The sequence below is a fragment of the Gymnodraco acuticeps genome, unplaced genomic scaffold (genome assembly GCF_902827175.1).
Source record: "Gymnodraco acuticeps unplaced genomic scaffold, fGymAcu1.1, whole genome shotgun sequence".
Classification (NCBI taxonomy): domain Eukaryota; kingdom Metazoa; phylum Chordata; class Actinopteri; order Perciformes; family Bathydraconidae; genus Gymnodraco; species Gymnodraco acuticeps.
In genome coordinates this window covers 5864-23020 of record NW_022989911.1, presented here as the reverse complement: position 1 = coordinate 23020, position 17157 = coordinate 5864, and the positions used below count along the sequence as shown (strand labels likewise).

General features: G+C 42.7%; 1 protein-coding gene across 3 annotated transcripts; it reads right to left on the bottom strand.

Moving 5' to 3' along the window:
- Positions 1 to 2082: 2082 nt before the first annotated feature.
- Positions 2083 to 16743, bottom strand: LOC117540952 (F-box only protein 41-like). Of its 3 annotated transcripts, none has more exons than XM_034207923.1 (17): positions 16542 to 16743; positions 15269 to 15447; positions 13601 to 14032; positions 11165 to 11244; positions 10629 to 10701; positions 7472 to 7690; positions 7309 to 7373; positions 6821 to 6928; positions 6061 to 6242; positions 5785 to 5981; positions 5239 to 5354; positions 4356 to 4508; positions 3245 to 3340; positions 3013 to 3131; positions 2710 to 2868; positions 2358 to 2473; positions 2083 to 2225 (listed from the first exon to the last, which is right to left on the bottom strand). In XM_034207923.1, exons 2-17 carry the CDS (start codon positions 15425 to 15427, stop codon positions 2172 to 2174), a joined length of 2328 nt encoding a protein of 775 aa, XP_034063814.1. In that variant the 5' UTR covers positions 15428 to 15447; positions 16542 to 16743; the 3' UTR covers positions 2083 to 2171. The 3 variants fall into 3 exon arrangements, with proteins under 3 accessions (XP_034063814.1, XP_034063835.1, XP_034063824.1); XM_034207944.1 differs by having other exon boundaries at positions 3245 to 3337; XM_034207933.1 differs by having other exon boundaries at positions 15269 to 15441.
- Positions 16744 to 17157: the final 414 nt, after the last annotated feature.

Genomic DNA, 17157 nt, shown 5'->3' with positions numbered 1-17157 from the left:
AACACACACATCCTCACTAACACACACACACACCCTCACTAACACACACACATCCTCACTAACACACACACACACCCTCACTAACACACACACATCCTCACTAACACACACACACACCCTCACTAACACACACACAGGCGAATGGGCACGAGTGACAAAGTGCCATGATAATAAAAGCATGTTGTAAAAAGTATAAGGGAAAACAAGGTGTTTATTTCTGAAAATGTATACGCAAAATAAATTAAATTAATATTCTTTTTTAATATTAAAATGGACAGAAACAAATCCTTAATTATAATTTTAGATTTTATTTTTCTTTATATTTTTTTTACATTCAAATCTTCTAAATGTACTTATTACTTTACTTTCACAAGTTCTACTTCTTGATTTAGTATTCTTTTTTAATGTTTTTATTTCCTTGTTTATTTATCTTGATTCCACACCTTCTTCCATTGTTCTTAATTTTCCAAATATATTTTTTTGAAGGCACTCCCATGACTCCATATAGTCTGTAATAGTAACAATCAGACGGCTCAATAACAACACACATATCTCAAGGTGGGAACAGAAACATTTATTATTTAGTTATTATTAAACGACACTTAGCAGCTTTAAATTACATAAAGATTTTAAAGGTCCCATGTCACGGCCATTTCTACTGATCATGATTCCATTGTTGAGGTCTATAGAATAGATTCACATTGTTCAATGTTCCAAACTCACATTGGTTTCTCACAGCATCTCTGTATAGTGTGTGTATTCACTCTCTGTCCTACACGCCTTGTTGGAGCTCCTGCCCCCCCCCCCCCCCTGTGAGCCCAGTGGCCGTCTGCGAGACAGCGAAACCCAGCCCGAACACACACCCGCAGCCTGGCTGGGAGTTTGTGTGTGTGCGCACACACCGACTCCCAGCCTCGCCGCGTCCCGCCGTCTCAGGGAGGAGAAATCGGCGGAGCTGCAGCTGAGAAAAGAGTGTGTGTGTGTGTGTGTGTGTGAGGAAGTGAGGATTGAGTGTGTGTGTCGCTTCCAATCCTCACACACAAACACTTAACGGCTCCGCGGACATAACGTAACGGCTCCAAGGATTGGTCCATTTGGGTTTGGGCACGTCACTGTACCCAGGAAGAAAAAGAGAAACGTCCAACGAGGCGTTCTGGGGCAGCACAGACAGGTCTTCTCTGTGTTAGAGTTTTACTCCCTACAGGGTGCACTTTGAGGGTTTGTGACTCTGCAGAGCGTTCACATGCAGAACAACCTTCATAACAACAAGGGGACAGGTAAGAACCGGAAAAACACACGACACAAAACATCTGAATGTCTTTGGTGCAAATATATCTGTGTTGTTGTGCATATATTGAGTGTAAAGCTACAGGATAAAGGTTAGAATACATCTTACGGTGAGAATAAAGGGTTTCTATGACTTCAGAACAGGGATTATGGCTTTCAGAAGTACTCATCGCTAGCATTGGTCTCTGGTATCTAATAACAAGAGGTTAATTAAAGGAGGAAGTTGTTATTTTAAAGGGGAATAAAGCTGATTAAGACGGGGAGATTCGGCTTTGTTGGTAAGAAAAATAGTTTAAGACTTAATTGTATTTCTTAGGATAGAATGAAGGCTTTACTATGGTTCAGGTTTTTGTCAAAAATAGAGTAAAAATGCAAGAGTTTTGTTTAAAAAAATGTTAATTGCTAAAGGAAGACTAAGGGCTGTTTTACTAGAGTGCAAAAAATACTTAGAAAAATTTGTTTTAATTGTGTGTGTGTGTGTGTGGCCTAGCATTACTATACTTGTGGGGACCTAAATCTGTTTACATAGTCACGTGTGGGGACTCGCCTCCCTTATGGGGACAAATTGGAGGTCCCCATAAGGGGAATCATTAATTTTAGGGTGAAGACTTGGTTAGGTTTAGGCATGTGATGGTTAAGGTTAGGATAAGTCTCCAGGAAATGCATGTAAGTCCATGTAATGTCCCCTGAAGGTAGGTATGTGTGTGTGTGTGTGTGTGTGTGTGTGTGTGTGTGTGTGTGTGTGTGTGTGTGTGTGTGTGTGTGTGTGTGTGTGTGTGTGTGTGTGTGTGTGTGTGTGTGTGTGTGTGTGTGTGTGTGTGTGTGTGTGTGTGTGTGTGTGTGTGTGTGTGTGTGTGTGTGTGTGTGTGTGTGTGTGTGTGTGTTCATCCAGTTTTAACTTGCAGGACGTCACACAGACCGGGACGTTTCTGGAGAACCTGTAGAAAGAAATATAAAAAACCACATTTAATTTATTTTCATTTATGTTTCCACTTATATATTTACCTATTTATTTCTATTTTTATTTCACTAATTATTTATATAATTATAATGTTTTCACTCCCTCTCACCTTCAGTGTGTTCAATATTTCCCAGAACAGATGCTGAGCTTCCTGAGAGTCGGGCTCCTCAAAGTAATCCGACACTGAGACCTCCACACCCATGGACCTGATGTTCTCACACACACCTACACACACACACACACACACACACACACACACACACACACACACACACACACACACACACACACACACACACACACACACACACACACACACACACACACACAAAGAATAACAATACATGTGGATTAATCAACCGCTGAAAATAGTCCCCCAAAGAATGCACTATTTCCAGCTCTTTTAACCCCTTTGTATGGGGATAATTGTGTGTGTGTGTGTGTGTGTGTGTGTGTCTCACTGTGGAAGTGCAGAAGGGCCTGGCCGCTGACAGGAGTGTGTGTGAGGATCAGTGTGTGTACGCTCTTCAGTCCGGCCTCACACAGCGCCGTCGCCGCCTGAAGGCCGAGGTCAGAAACACGCTCCAACTCCAACACCTGGAGCTGAGCACAGCTACGCACTGCACACACACACACACACACACACACACACACACACACACACACACACACACACACTCAAATAGTATTTTCTCTGTAAAGAAATACCCTAACTGACCAAAAAGAACATAAATGCATAAAATGTCTCAATAGTGCTGTCTTACCTAAGGCGACCAATCCCTGCGTCCCACAGCCAGCTCCGCCCACACTGAGGGATTGGAGGCGGGGCCAGCATCGACCAATCGTCTGCAGGCAGCGGTTTCCGAAGCGAGTGGGCTGTTGGCTAAAGAAAAACAAATATGTTTTATTGTACTGAGCCTGTGTGTGTGTGTGTGTGTGTGTGTGTGTGTGTGTGTGTGTGTGTGTGTGTGTGTGTGTGTGTGTGTGTGTGCTGACCAGGGGTGAGCTGGCGCCACCTGCAGGCTGCTGATGTTCCTGCAGCCTGCACCCAGGGCCCAGAGAACCTCGTGACCAAGAGGATCTGAAGAGCTCCTGCACACAGGTAAAAAAAGAATTATACAATTAGAATAATTTATAATAAAATGTTGGCCATAATTGACATATTTTCCAAAAATAATACACTTACCAATGAATAAAGAAAAATAAAACAATTTATATTACTCTGAATAGGAGGCAAATTATCTATAAAGATAAGATAAGAGATAACTTTATTATCCCAATGTTGGGAAACAGACGGGTGAACAGACGGGTGAACAGCCGGGTGAACAGACGGGTGAACAGCCGGGTGAACAGACGGGTGAACAGCCGGGTGAACAGACGGGTGAACAGCCGGGTGAACAGACGGGTGAACAGCCGGGTGAACAGACGGGTGAACAGCCGGGTGAACAGACGGGTGAACAGCCGGGTGAACAGACGGGTGAACAGCCGGGTGAACAGACGGGTGAACAGACGGGTGAACAGCCGGGTGAACAGACGGGTGAACAGCCGGGTGAACAGACGGGTGAACAGCCGGGTGAACAGCCGGGTGAACAGCCGGGTGAACAGACGGGTGAACAGCCGGGTGAACAGACGGGTGAACAGCCGGGTGTGAACAGCCGGTGAACAGCCGGGTGAACAGAAGACGGGTGAACAGACGGGTGAACAGCCGGGTGAACAGACGGGTGAACAGCCGGGTGAACAGCCGGGTGAACAGACGGGTGAACAGCCGGGTGAACAGACGGGTGAACAGACGGGTGAACAGACGGGTGAACAGACGGGTGAACAGACGGGTGAACAGACGGGTGAACAGACGGGTGAACAGACGGGTAAACAGACGGGTAAACAGACGGGTGAACAGCCGGGTGAACAGCCGGGTGAACAGACGGGTGAACAGACGGGTGAACAGCCGGGTGAACAGCCGGGTGAACAGACGGGTGAACAGACGGGTGAACAGCCGGGTGAACAGCCGGGTGAACAGCCGGGTGAACAGCCGGGTGAACAGACGGGTGAACAGACGGGTGAACAGACGGGTGAACAGACAGGTGAACAGTGCGACAGGTTAACTCACCTGTATGTGAGTGTGTTCAGGTTCCTGCTGTAGCAGCTGGCGAGCCACAGCGTTCTGTCTGTGAGGATGTGAGGACACTGAGAGACAGACAGGTGAAGCAGACTCCCCCCCGCCGACCGGAGCAGGACCTCCACCCCGGGCTCCACTACGCCCCTAACACAGAACACACACACAGGTAAACTACAACACCCACAATGCACTTTGGGAGCACTTTGCTTCCCTTGTCACTCCCCAAACACATCTGTGACTACCCCGATCTCACCATGTTCAAATCACAAATCGAAACGCACCTCTTCAGAACTGCTTTTAATCTGTAGTTCATGTTGTGTTTTATATAGTTTAAGTGTGTCGTTTCAATTATGATTTTATGATTTTTTGCTCTGTAAAGTGTCTTTGAGTTTCTAGGAAAGCGCTCTATGAATAAAATGCATTATTATTATTATTATAATATCCTTTCTGCTTATTTTCGTGCTAACATGAAAAATGTAGCTTAATAAAAATAAATTCTAATAATACATTTAATGTATAAACACTTTTTTTAATATTCAAAGACATTTCAGAAAATATTCCATACAACAAACATGCATAGGCCTAAACAAGTGAAAAAACAAGAAGCAATGAAATTAATTTTGAGAAAACATAAGACACCTTAGAACAGAGAGCAGTCAATTTGGCAGAATTATGACGAGTGTGTGTACGCTTGTATTGGATGCTTTGTGAGGACAAGTGGAGGGCACTCCTGCATTGTGAGGACACTTAGTCCTTTTTTAAGGTTAAAAATTAGATTTTAAGTGAAATGTAAAGACACAGGTTAATGGGAGTCAGTGGGTAGGTTTCAAAAGATTTTCCTGAGTATGACGCATGATATTTTGTGTTTTATTACCGTGTGTTTTTGTGGTAATCCTCCCGCGTCTCGTCGGCTCGTCTGCTCCGAGGCTTAAGGTTGTGCAGAACCACGGACTGAGTCTGAGTGCACCACTGAGACAGTGTCGTCAGGAACTACACACACACACACACACACACACACACACACACACACACACACACACACACACACACACACACACACACACACACACACACACACACACAATAGTCCCTGATGAATGCACTTTTTACAGCTCTTTTATGGAGTAACTGAGGGTTTTTTTTTAAATAAAAAAAACACATCTGTGAGGTGACACATGCCAAAACTACCTGTACAAATAAATTACAGCTTTCAATATATAATAAATATATATAAAATGAATATATAAATATAAATTATAAATATAATACATTTATCAGAATGAATTTGGAGTTTAAATATAATACCAAAATAGTTCTAAATCAAAAACTAAGAATTCTGTTCTCTATAGTATCAGACCAATAATATGTTTTAGTTATGTATAATATTTGACCGATATTTCAACAAAGATGGCCGCCCTACCTCAGCGGACACCCTGGCGTTTTCCAGCCGGAGGCGTGTCCATACGGCCGGGTGCCTAGCAACGAACAGCCAATCAGAGCAGACCTCGGCGGCGTGCAGCAGCGAGCGCACGTCCAAATATGGAAACACGCAGAAAAGACCCGCCCTCAAACGCAAGATGTCCGCCAGGTGAGGACGGGCTGGTGAAAGGGAGGCATCTGGAGGAAGAGGAGAGGCTTTTATTCTGAAGGGGCCACAGGAAGTGATGCAATAACATGAACAAATAAAACAGTTTACGTGAGCCAGGTGTGTTTTTCTGGGCGAAAACGAGCCTCCTGATCTCAGCGCTGCACCAGAATTCTTCCTCTTCCTCCTCTTGTTCTTCTATTTCTTCATCCTCCTCTTCCTCTTCTTCTTCGGTGCTGTATTGGCGAAGGTTTCTTTTGCTCCACGTCCTCTGACAGCCTCCCTCCTGCTCCCTGGAAACAGAAGAGGAAGATCCTTTTTACTTTACTTTATGCACATGTATCTTAAACACATAATTGTTGTACCCATGCAGAAGAAGAAGAAAAACAACAAAGATGTATATTAGCTGCTACTAGCACAAACCACTGCTGCATTGTGGGTAATATAGGCACCATGGCCAATGTTATATAAATTATCTTTAAAGACCATTGCACATTTTATTTTCTTGCAAAAATACTTAACCTATAAATCCTTCAAAACTAGCAGCTTTAGACTGCACTACGGGAATTAGCTTAGCATGCTAACTGCCACTATAAGTCGGCGTATTTTTGTCTAAATCTGCTAAATGTGCACTTTTTTTTACGTACCTCGGTCTCTCTCTTTACCTTGACTTCTTATATTTATATAAAAAATTATATTTATTTTAACTTATATTATGTTATTATTTCTGATTCTATTATAAATTTGTCTGCAGCCTTGCTAGCATCTTGCATGAGACTGTTCTACGGGAATTAGCTTAGCATGCTAACTTCCACTATAAATTGGCGTATTTTAGTCTAAATCTGCTAAATGTACACTTTTTTGTACGTACCTCGGTCTCTCTCTTCTGGTCCAGGGTGGAACATGTTGTTGGAGCCCCCCCTCTTCATCCCATCCTCCAGATCCCAGGGAGGAAGTCCGCATCAGACCAGAAACACCACTGCAACATGGAGAGGAACATTAAACCTAGATAATGTAATGTAAAGCGTCTTTGAGCACTAGCGCTATAAAAATCCAATGTATTATTATTATTATTATTGCATTATCAGAATCAGAAACAGGTTTATTGGCAGGTGGGTTTACGCGTACGAGGTATTTGACTTGATGTCATGAAAAATAACATAAAATAATATCAGAAATATTTACGAATATAGTAAAATATTGCAGTATTTACATAGAAATAGAATGGAATAAAAAGGAATAAGGAGTTATTAGGGGAAAGTGCAAAATTACGAGAACATTTTTCAAATTATTCTTAAAAAATGAACAATATCATTTCTATTATGGTGCAAACGTGATACTCGTGATGCGTTCAGGTACCTGTAGGGATGTTGGCTGTACAGCTGCTCCCCCAGTCTGCAGGAACCCGACACGCTGTAACTCCTCTGCAGGAATCAGGGAGAGGACGTGTCAAGAAATACTTTATGTATTAAATATTTGAATACCGTAATATACAGTATATTAATATTTCTGTGTTTCTCACCCTGTTTCCGATGCTGCCCTGCATCTTGTCTGCCAGGACGTCCTCAGTGCTGGCGTCCAGACTGCGCCCCCCCCACCCGACTGCAGGTGTGTGTCCATGTGTCTGTGTGTATGGGTGTGTGTAAGGTTCAGTGTGTGTGTACAGATGTGTGTGTGAGCTGGCCAGCAGTAACTGTCTCTCTGCACGGTCAGCACGCACCAACAGCGTCTCGATGAACACCTGAAGACAACAGAAAGGGGTTTAAATTCAGGGTTTAGGACTCATAATGCTGACTCATTTCAGGGATTAGGACTCATAATGCTGACTCATTTCAGGGATTAGGACTCATAATGCTGACTCGTTTCAGGGTTCAGGACTCATAATGCTGACTCATTTCAGGGATTAGGACTCATAATGCTGACTCATAATGCTGACTCATTTCAGGGATTAGGACTCATAATGCTGACTCATTTCAGGGTTTAGGACTCATAATGCTGACTCATTTCAGGGATTAGGACTCATAATGCTGACTCGTTTCAGGGTTAGGACTCATAATGCTGACTCGTTTCAGGGATTAGGACTCATAATGCTGACTCGTTTCAGGGATTAGGACTCATAATGCTGACTCGTTTCAGGATTAGGACTCATAATGCTGACTCGTTTCAGGGTTCAGGACTCATAAAGCTGACTCGTTTCAGGGATTAGGACTCATAATGCTGACTCGTTTCAGGGATTAGGACTCATAATGCTGACTCGTTTCAGGGTTTAGGACTCATAATGCTGACTCGTTTCAGGGTTTAGGACTCATAATGCTGACTCATTTCAGGGTTTAGGACTCATAATGCTGACTCGTTTCAGGGTTTAGGACTCATAATGCTGACTCATTTCAGGGTTTAGGACTCATAATGCTGACTCGTTTCAGGGTTAGGACTCATAATGCTGACTCGTTTCAGGGTTCAGGACTCATAATGCTGACTCGTTTCAGGGATTAGGACTCATAATGCTGACTGATTTCAGGCTTTAGGACTCATAATGCTGACTCGTTTCAGGGTTTAGGACTCATAATGCTGACTCGTTTCAGGGATTAGGACTCATAATGCTGACTCGTTTCAGGATTAGGACTCATAATGCTGACTCGTTTCAGGGTTCAGGACTCATAAGGCTGACTCGTTTCAGGGTTCAGGACTCATAATGCTGACTCGTTTCAGGGTTTAGGACTCATAATGCTGACTCATTTCAGGGTTTAGGACTCATAATGCTGACTCGTTTCAGGGTTTAGGACTCATAATGCTGACTCGTTTCAGGGTTCAGGACTCATAATGCTGACTCGTTTCAGGGTTTAGGACTCATAATGCTGACTGATTTCAGGCTTTAGGACTCATAATGCTGACTCGGTTCAGGACTCATAATGCTGACTCGTTTCAGGGTTCAGGACTCATAATGCTGACTCGTTTCAGGGTTCAGGACTCATAATGCTGACTCGTTTCAGGGTTCAGGACTCATAATGCTGACTCGTTTCAGGGTTTAGGACTCATAATGCTGACTCGTTTCAGGGTTTAGGACTCATAATGCTGACTCGTTTCAGGGTTCAGGACTCATAATGCTGACTCGTTTCAGGGTTCAGGACTCATAATGCTGACTCGTTTCAGGGATTAGGACTCATAATGCTGACTCGTTTCAGGGATTAGGACTCATAATGCTGACTCGTTTCAGGATTAGGACTCATAATGCTGACTGATTTCAGGCTTTAGGACTCATAATGCTGACTCGTTTCAGGGTTCAGGACTCATAATGCTGACTCGTTTCAGGGTTTAGGACTCATAATGCTGACTCATTTCAGGGTTTAGGACTCATAATGCTGACTCGTTTCAGGGTTTAGGACTCATAATGCTGACTCGTTTCAGGGTTCAGGACTCATAATGCTGACTCGTTTCAGGGTTTAGGACTCATAATGCTGACTCGTTTCAGGGTTTAGGACTCATAATGCTGACTGATTTCAGGCTTTAGGACTCATAATGCTGACTCGGTTCAGGACTCATAATGCTGACTCGTTTCAGGGTTCAGGACTCATAATGCTGACTCGTTTCAGGGTTCAGGACTCATAATGCTGACTCGTTTCAGGGTTCAGGACTCATAATGCTGACTCGTTTCAGGGTTCAGGACTCATAATGCTGACTCGTTTCAGGGTTTAGGACTCATAATGCTGACTCGTTTCAGGGTTCAGGACTCATAATGCTGACTCGTTTCAGGGTTCAGGACTCATAATGCTGACTCGTTTCAGGGTTTAGGACTCATAGTGCTGACTCGTTTCAGGGTTTAGGACTCATAATGCTGACTCGTTTCAGGGATTAGGACTCATAATGCTGACTCGTTTCAGAGTTTAGGACTCATAATGCTGACTCGGTTCAGGACTCATAATGCTGACTCGTTTCAGGGTTCAGGACTCATAATGCTGACTCGTTTCAGGGTTCAGGACTCATAATGCTGACTCATTTCAGGGATTAGGACTCATAATGCTGACTCGTTTCAGGGATTAGGACTCATAATGCTGACTCGTTTCAGGGATTAGGACTCATAATGCTGACTCGTTTCAGGGTTTAGGACTCATAATGCTGACTCGTTTCAGGGTTTAGGACTCATAATGCTGACTCATTTCAGGGTTTAGGACTCATAATGCTGACTCGTTTCAGGGTTCAGGACTCATAATGCTGACTCGTTTCAGGGTTCAGGACTCATAATGCTGACTCGTTTCAGGGTTCAGGACTCATAATGCTGACTCGTTTCAGGGTTCAGGACTCATAATGCTGACTCGTTTCAGGGATTAGGACTCATAATGCTGACTCGTTTCAGGGTTTAGGACTCATAATGCTGACTCGTTTCAGGGATTAGGACTCATAATGCTGACTCGTTTCAGGGTTTAGGACTCATAATGCTGACTCATTTCAGGGATTAGGACTCATAATGCTGACTCGTTTCAGGGTTTAGGACTCATAATGCTGACTCGTTTCAGGGATTAGGACTCATAATGCTGACTTGTTTCAGGGTTCAGGACTCATAATGCTGACTCGTTTCAGGGTTCATAATGCTGACTCATTTCAGGGATTAGGACTCATAATGCTGACTCGTTTCAGGGATTAGGACTCATTCCTGCAGCTCCCTATAGAAGATATTTGATCACCTGTAGTCTGGATTTTGCCTCTGCCTCTTTCTCAGCAGTTTCCCTCAGAAAAGACTCAATGTCCACCATCTCCCTGAAAACACACACACACACACACACACCCTCAGGCCTGCACTGTCATCTTACATTTAGTGTGTGTGTGTGTGTGTGTGTGTGTGTGTGTGTGTGTGTGTGTGTGTGTGTGTGTGTGTGTGTGTGTGTGTGTGTGTGTGTGTGGTGTGTGTGTGTGTGTGTGTGTGTGTGTGTGTGTGTGTGTGTGTGTGTGTGTGTGTGTGTGTGTGTGTGTGTGTGTGTGTGTGTGTGTGTGTGTGTGAGATGCAGATTAAACATGACGTGTCCTGTCTGTGCATCACGTCCTGTTTCTCTGTTCAGCTCATTATAAACAGACAGAAGATAGATTATTTTTGGTATTCATTATTTTTAGATCGAAGTTTAAATGCTAAAAATAACATGTTACAGATAAAGAAACGCGAAGTATTTTATTTTTTATTATTTATTTAGTGTAAATGTAATAATGAAAGTGGGCAGGTACTGACTGTTGTCGCTCGTTCAGCTCTTTGTCTTTTCCTTCCAGATCTTTCTTCAGGCGCTCCATCATCTCCACCGCAGCACAGACCTGGAGTCAAAATCAATCACTTTTAAAAACATACTTTTTAGTAACAGTTTAATATTTATTTTGTATATATATATATATATATCACATATTTTTTCAACTACTTTTCTTATTTTCTTTACATAGTTTTTTATATATTATTGTGTGTATTTTCCACCCATTCTACATATATTTTTTGGACATATTATTTAAATGTATGTTTTACCTACTTTTCAGATATTTCATATATTTTTGTGGGATTTTTTACATATTTTTCCGATATTTAAAATGAATATTTTTCCTCTACTTTTCTGATATTTTTCAGATACCCTTTAGAGCAGGGGTGGGGAACCTCCGGCCTCCGGGCCGTATACGGCCCGCGAGACCATTTGGTACGGCCCTCGAGGTAATTTATAAACACGCAAAAAAGAAAAAAATGTAAGAAATCTAGACCGCAAACAAATTAAACAAGCGAGTGCCTGTTTTTCCTGGCCAAGGTCAGGGTCCTTGAACACAACACGAGCCTAACGTGTCATCACGTGGTATATGTCTCGACTGACAGGGGTGCAGTTCTGACGGAGAGCACCAGAACGCCGCTCCGGCACTTCAGAAACTGCAGTACCCATAAGGAGCCGTACACATGCTGCAGTTTCTGCATGGCTGTGTCTTTAGTTGAAAGCCCAGTGATCTGTTCATCTGTCATTCTGATCATACAGTCAATCACTTTGTTGTTATTAGCATCTGGTTAGCTAGCTATGCTAACGAATATAAGACGCTTTTTCTACAACCAGTGAGGTGAAGGCACATCTTTATATGATCATTATAAAAAAATAAGAGCATAAAGTAAACGGGTATAAAATACTATATGACAGTAAAAAAAAGTTGTTATTAATAAACAAGAATACAGTTTGAAAGTGATTTGTCAAATATTCATAAAGAAAAATAAATCTGCTTCCAGTTCTGTTTCATACGGAGCCCCTAAAGGGACATGGAAAAAAAAAAAAAAAGAGAGAAAAAAAATAAAGTCAGGAAAACGGATTTGTTTCTCGTGCGCACGAGAAACAAATCCGTTTTCCTGACTTTATTTTTTTTTTTAGAAAGTTACCGATGCACCAAGGAGGAAGTGGAACACGAGACAACCCATTTCATTGCAGACTGTTATGTTTACGTGGGGAAATGACAGTGCATACATTATTTGAGATATATTTTGAAGTCAGACTTAATTTTATGGACATTTCGGCCAGGGGTGTAGAGCTATTGGTTTAAGCACCGGATTGGCCAAACACTGGCGAGTCTGTAAACCAGTCTGCTTTGATCTATGAATTAATGTCCGTGACTCTCAGAGTACCTGCTGCCCGCAGCTCTTTTATAGGGAAACACACACACACACACACACACACACACACACACACACACACACACACACACACACACACACACACACACACACAGAGCCAGTGGCGGACTGGCCATCGGGACGTTCGGGACGAATCCCATTGGGCCGGTACCAAAGTGGGCCGCCCGTCACTAGCCGTCTAAGTACGATATATATCTCAAATAATGTATGCACTGTCATTTCCCCACGTAAACATAACAGTCTGCAATGAAATGGTTGTCTCCTGTGCGCTTCACTTCCTCCTTGGCGCACCGGTAACTTTCTCAACAAAAAAAAGTGCGCACGAGTTAGTAAAAAAAAAAGTCAGGATAACGAGTTAGTAACTAACTCGTTATCCTGACTTTTTTTTTTTTCTCTCTGCTTTTTTTTTTTTTTTACATGTCCCTTTAGGGGCTCCGTAGTTTCATCTGGGTGTTGAGAGATGTATCCATAGATCTCCAAATGTTGCTCTCAAAGTGCACCAGATTGATGCTTTTAACTTCAACATTTAAAAAAAAAATCTTCCCGGGGGAGCATGCCCCCGGACCCCTAGAGGAGGTTAGGTCCCCCCCCCCACTTAAATCATGTTCACATGGATAGGAAACTAAATACATGTGCACACATCTTGTGTCCATATCTTTCTGTTTTGGTGGTCACGCCACACCGTGCACGTGCATGCGCGAGTCATGGTGAGATATCTGGATTGAGAGGTTGCTTTTTCTTTGCACAGAATGAAATGAATGGGCTGTGATTTTAGTTTGTTTAAGCAGAGGTCAATAATTTGTACGGCCCTCTGAGGATATTGTAAAAATTGAAATGGCCCTTGAGAGGAAAAAGGTTCCCCGCCCCTGCTTTAGAGATGAATCACCTAAAATGTTTAGCACATACTTTCTGGACCCTTTTTGACATTTATACTGTTTAGTGATCAAATAATCTGCATATTGATGAAATAAACACGTTTTTAATTTCATCTCCAGTAATCTGTAATCCCCCAGCAGCACTCACCTGTCTGGACAGGTACGACGCCCGCTCCTCCACTTCCTGTTTCTGGCTCTTCAGCCTCTCTCGGCCCCGCCTCTCTTTCTCTAGCTCCGCCTCCCTCTTCCGAAGCTCCGCCTTCAGTCGAAACACTCGTCGGTTCACCCTCTCCTCGACCTCCGCAAACATCCGTCCGATTTTAAGATCCACTCCGAGTCCTAGACGCTCTTCCAGCCCGATGTCAATGACCTCCAGGTTCAGGACCCCCACTTCACATAGCTTCGTATCCAGGAAAGGCTGCACAGACTGGGGGAGAGCCAGAGCTTTGGAGAGGTCCTCTGGAGGATCCCCGAAGGAGGCCAGGTCCATCTGGAGGGAGAGGCCCAGAGAGGAGCTCTGTCTCTGGGGTAAAACGGGACCAGGGAGGGGGAGCAGAACGCTGGAGCTCCGGACACGACCCTGAGAGGAGAGAACTCTTTAAAGTAGAGACACTACATACTGATATACACCTGAACATCAGCAGGAGAGGACTCTTTAAAGTAGAGACACTACATACTGATATACACCTGAACATCAGCAGGAGAGGACTCTTTAAAGTAGAGACACTACATACTGATATACACCTGAACATCAGCAGGAGAGGACTCTTTAAAGTAGAGACACTACATACTGAAATACACCTGAACATCAGCAGGAGAGGACTCTTTAAAGTAGAGACACTACATACTGATATACACCTGAACATCAGCAGGAGAGGACTCTTTAAAGTAGAGACACTACATACTGATATACACCTGAACATCAGCAGGAGAGGACTCTTTAAAGTAGAGACACTACATACTGAAATACACCTGAACATCAGCAGGAGAGGACTCTTTAAAGTAGAGACACTACATACTGAAATACACCTGAACATCAGCAGGAGAGGACTCTTTAAAGTAGAGACACTACATACTGATATACACCTGAACATCAGCAGGAGAGGACTCTTTAAAGTAGAGACACTACACACTGATATACACCTGAACATCAGCAGGAGAGGACTCTTTAAAGTACAGACACTACACAGTGATATACACCTGAACATCAGCAGGAGAGGACTCTTTAAAGTAGAGACACTACATACTGATATACACCTGAACATCAGCAGGAGAGGACTCTTTAAAGTAGAGACACTACATACTGATATACACCTGAACATCAGCAGGAGAGGACTCTTTAAAGTAGAGACACTACATACTGATATACACCTGAACATCAGCAGGAGAGGACTCTTTAAAGTAGAGACACTACATACTGATATACACCTGAACATCAGCAGGAGAGGACTCTTTAAAGTAGAGACACTACATACTGATATACACCTGAACATCAGCAGGAGAGGACTCTTTAAAGTAGAGACACTACATACTGATATACACCTGAACATCAGCTGGAGAAGACTCTTTAAAGTAGAGACACTACATACTGATATACACCTGAACATCAGCAGGAGAGGACTCTTTAAAGTAGAGACACTACATACTGATATACACCTGAACATCAGCAGGAGAGGACTCTTTAAAGTAGAGACACTACATACTGATATACACCTGAACATCAGCAGGAGAGGACTCTTTAAAGTAGAGACACTACATACTGATATACACCTGAACATCAGCAGGAGAGGACTCTTTAAAGTAGGGTTGATGTTACCTGTGACAGCACCAGCAGGGTCTCGTAGGTGTGTCGGCTGACCAGGTGAACACGGAGCTCAGGTACGGACGAGAAACGAAAACCGTCTCCACAGCGAGGACAGAAGTAGGGCAGCGAGGAGGAAGAGGGACAAGAAGAGGAAGAGGAAGAAGAAGACATTCTTCAGCAGGAAGCTGCACCTGCAAGACAAAACCAGAGCGAGGCAGAAAGATATGAAAATATCATAAAAGCACCCAAGAATAAAAAACTGGGTCAGAGAGAGAGAGAGAGAGAGTGTGTGTGTGTGTGTGTGTGTGTGTGTGTGTGTGTGTGTGTGTGTGTGTGTGTGTGTGTGTGTGTGTGTGTGTGTGTGTGTGTGTGTGTGTGTGTGTGTGTGTGTGTGTGTGTGTGTGTGTGTGTGTGTGTGTGTGTGTGTGTGTGTGTGTGTGTGTGTGTGTGTGTTGCATAATTGATTTTGTACGGATTAAGATGTAATGAGAGTGAAGTCTGTAGAATAAAAACATTAATAACATCTTCTGCAAAAGTGTGTGTGTTTATATGATATTGTTTCATGTAGGAACTCGTTATGTTGATACATGTTAGCACACACACACACACATGCTTGTTGGATTTGACGTTTGTAGGCCGTGTGTGTAATCGTTCAGTGAAGCATGCGTCTTCCACCCTACTGACTGCGTGTGTGTGTGTGTGTGTGTCCATGCAGAGGAATTATCACGGATGGATGCGCAGGAAGAAAGAAATGTATTTTTCTACGTTTGCGTCTTTTATTCTTCAGTTTATTTCCTGTTTTTAATCATCTCACTTTTCTGTGATATTCTTAGCTATCTTAAATATATCAACAACAACAACAATTGGATGTAAATGAATTACACAAATAAGTAAACCTCATAACTCCTGTGTTCTGGCTTTCTGATCAATCATTTCTGGAGGACTTTGTCGTTTTTTGGGTAAATAAAAATGTGTCAAATTTGTCATATTTTTCTTCTATTTTATTTGTACTTTATATTAAATAGATATGTTATATACATATATCTGTATACTGTTGCTATGTATAATTGTAGTTATTAATCTTTACATTGTTCCTACCCAATGCCTGATGCAGCAGTAACACATCAATCAGATCTAATTATTGTGTGTGTGTGTGTGTGTGTGTGTGTGTGTGTGTGTGTGTGTGTCTGTGTGTGTGTGTGTGTGTGTGTGTGTGTGTGTGTGTGTGTGTGTGTGTGTGTGTGTGTGTGTGTGTGTGTGTGTGTGTGTGTGCCTGAACTCTCACCTGTGCAGGAAACGGAGATCTGTCTCGTGCGTCGATCAATCAGCTCTACGGTAAGATCCCCTCCCGGTTGCCATGGTTTCCTGCTCCTCTTTTTACACTCCGAGCGTTTGAACGAGACATCCCATAATCATGAACACCAACCTCCCGTCCGGCTGCGAAAACACTCTGAACTCTGCAGCGACGATCTGTGTGTGTGTGTGTGTGTGTGTGTTTGCGTGTAGCTGGTGACGTCAAACCGCGTCACGAGGTCCTGATGTGCAGATGATGGCGGAGCAAAAGAGGGAGGGGCTACAAATACATTCTTTTTTTAAATACGTTTTTTATTTTATTTTTTATTTGTATTATTATTATTTCATAGTGAATCATTATTAATGTTATTTTTTATTATTATTATTTTCTATTTTATTTTGTATTGTTTTATTTTCATTGTATTTGTATAATTAATTTTATTATTATCGTTTTTTAAACGAACAAACAATAACATTTTCAAGCATCAAATAATTGCTTTAAACAAATAGCAATATTTCAACAGAAGTAGCAAAAGAAATAGTCTTAATTTAAATGTATTTGAAATGAAATATACTTATATAAAAACACATCCGATTATTTCCTGAGT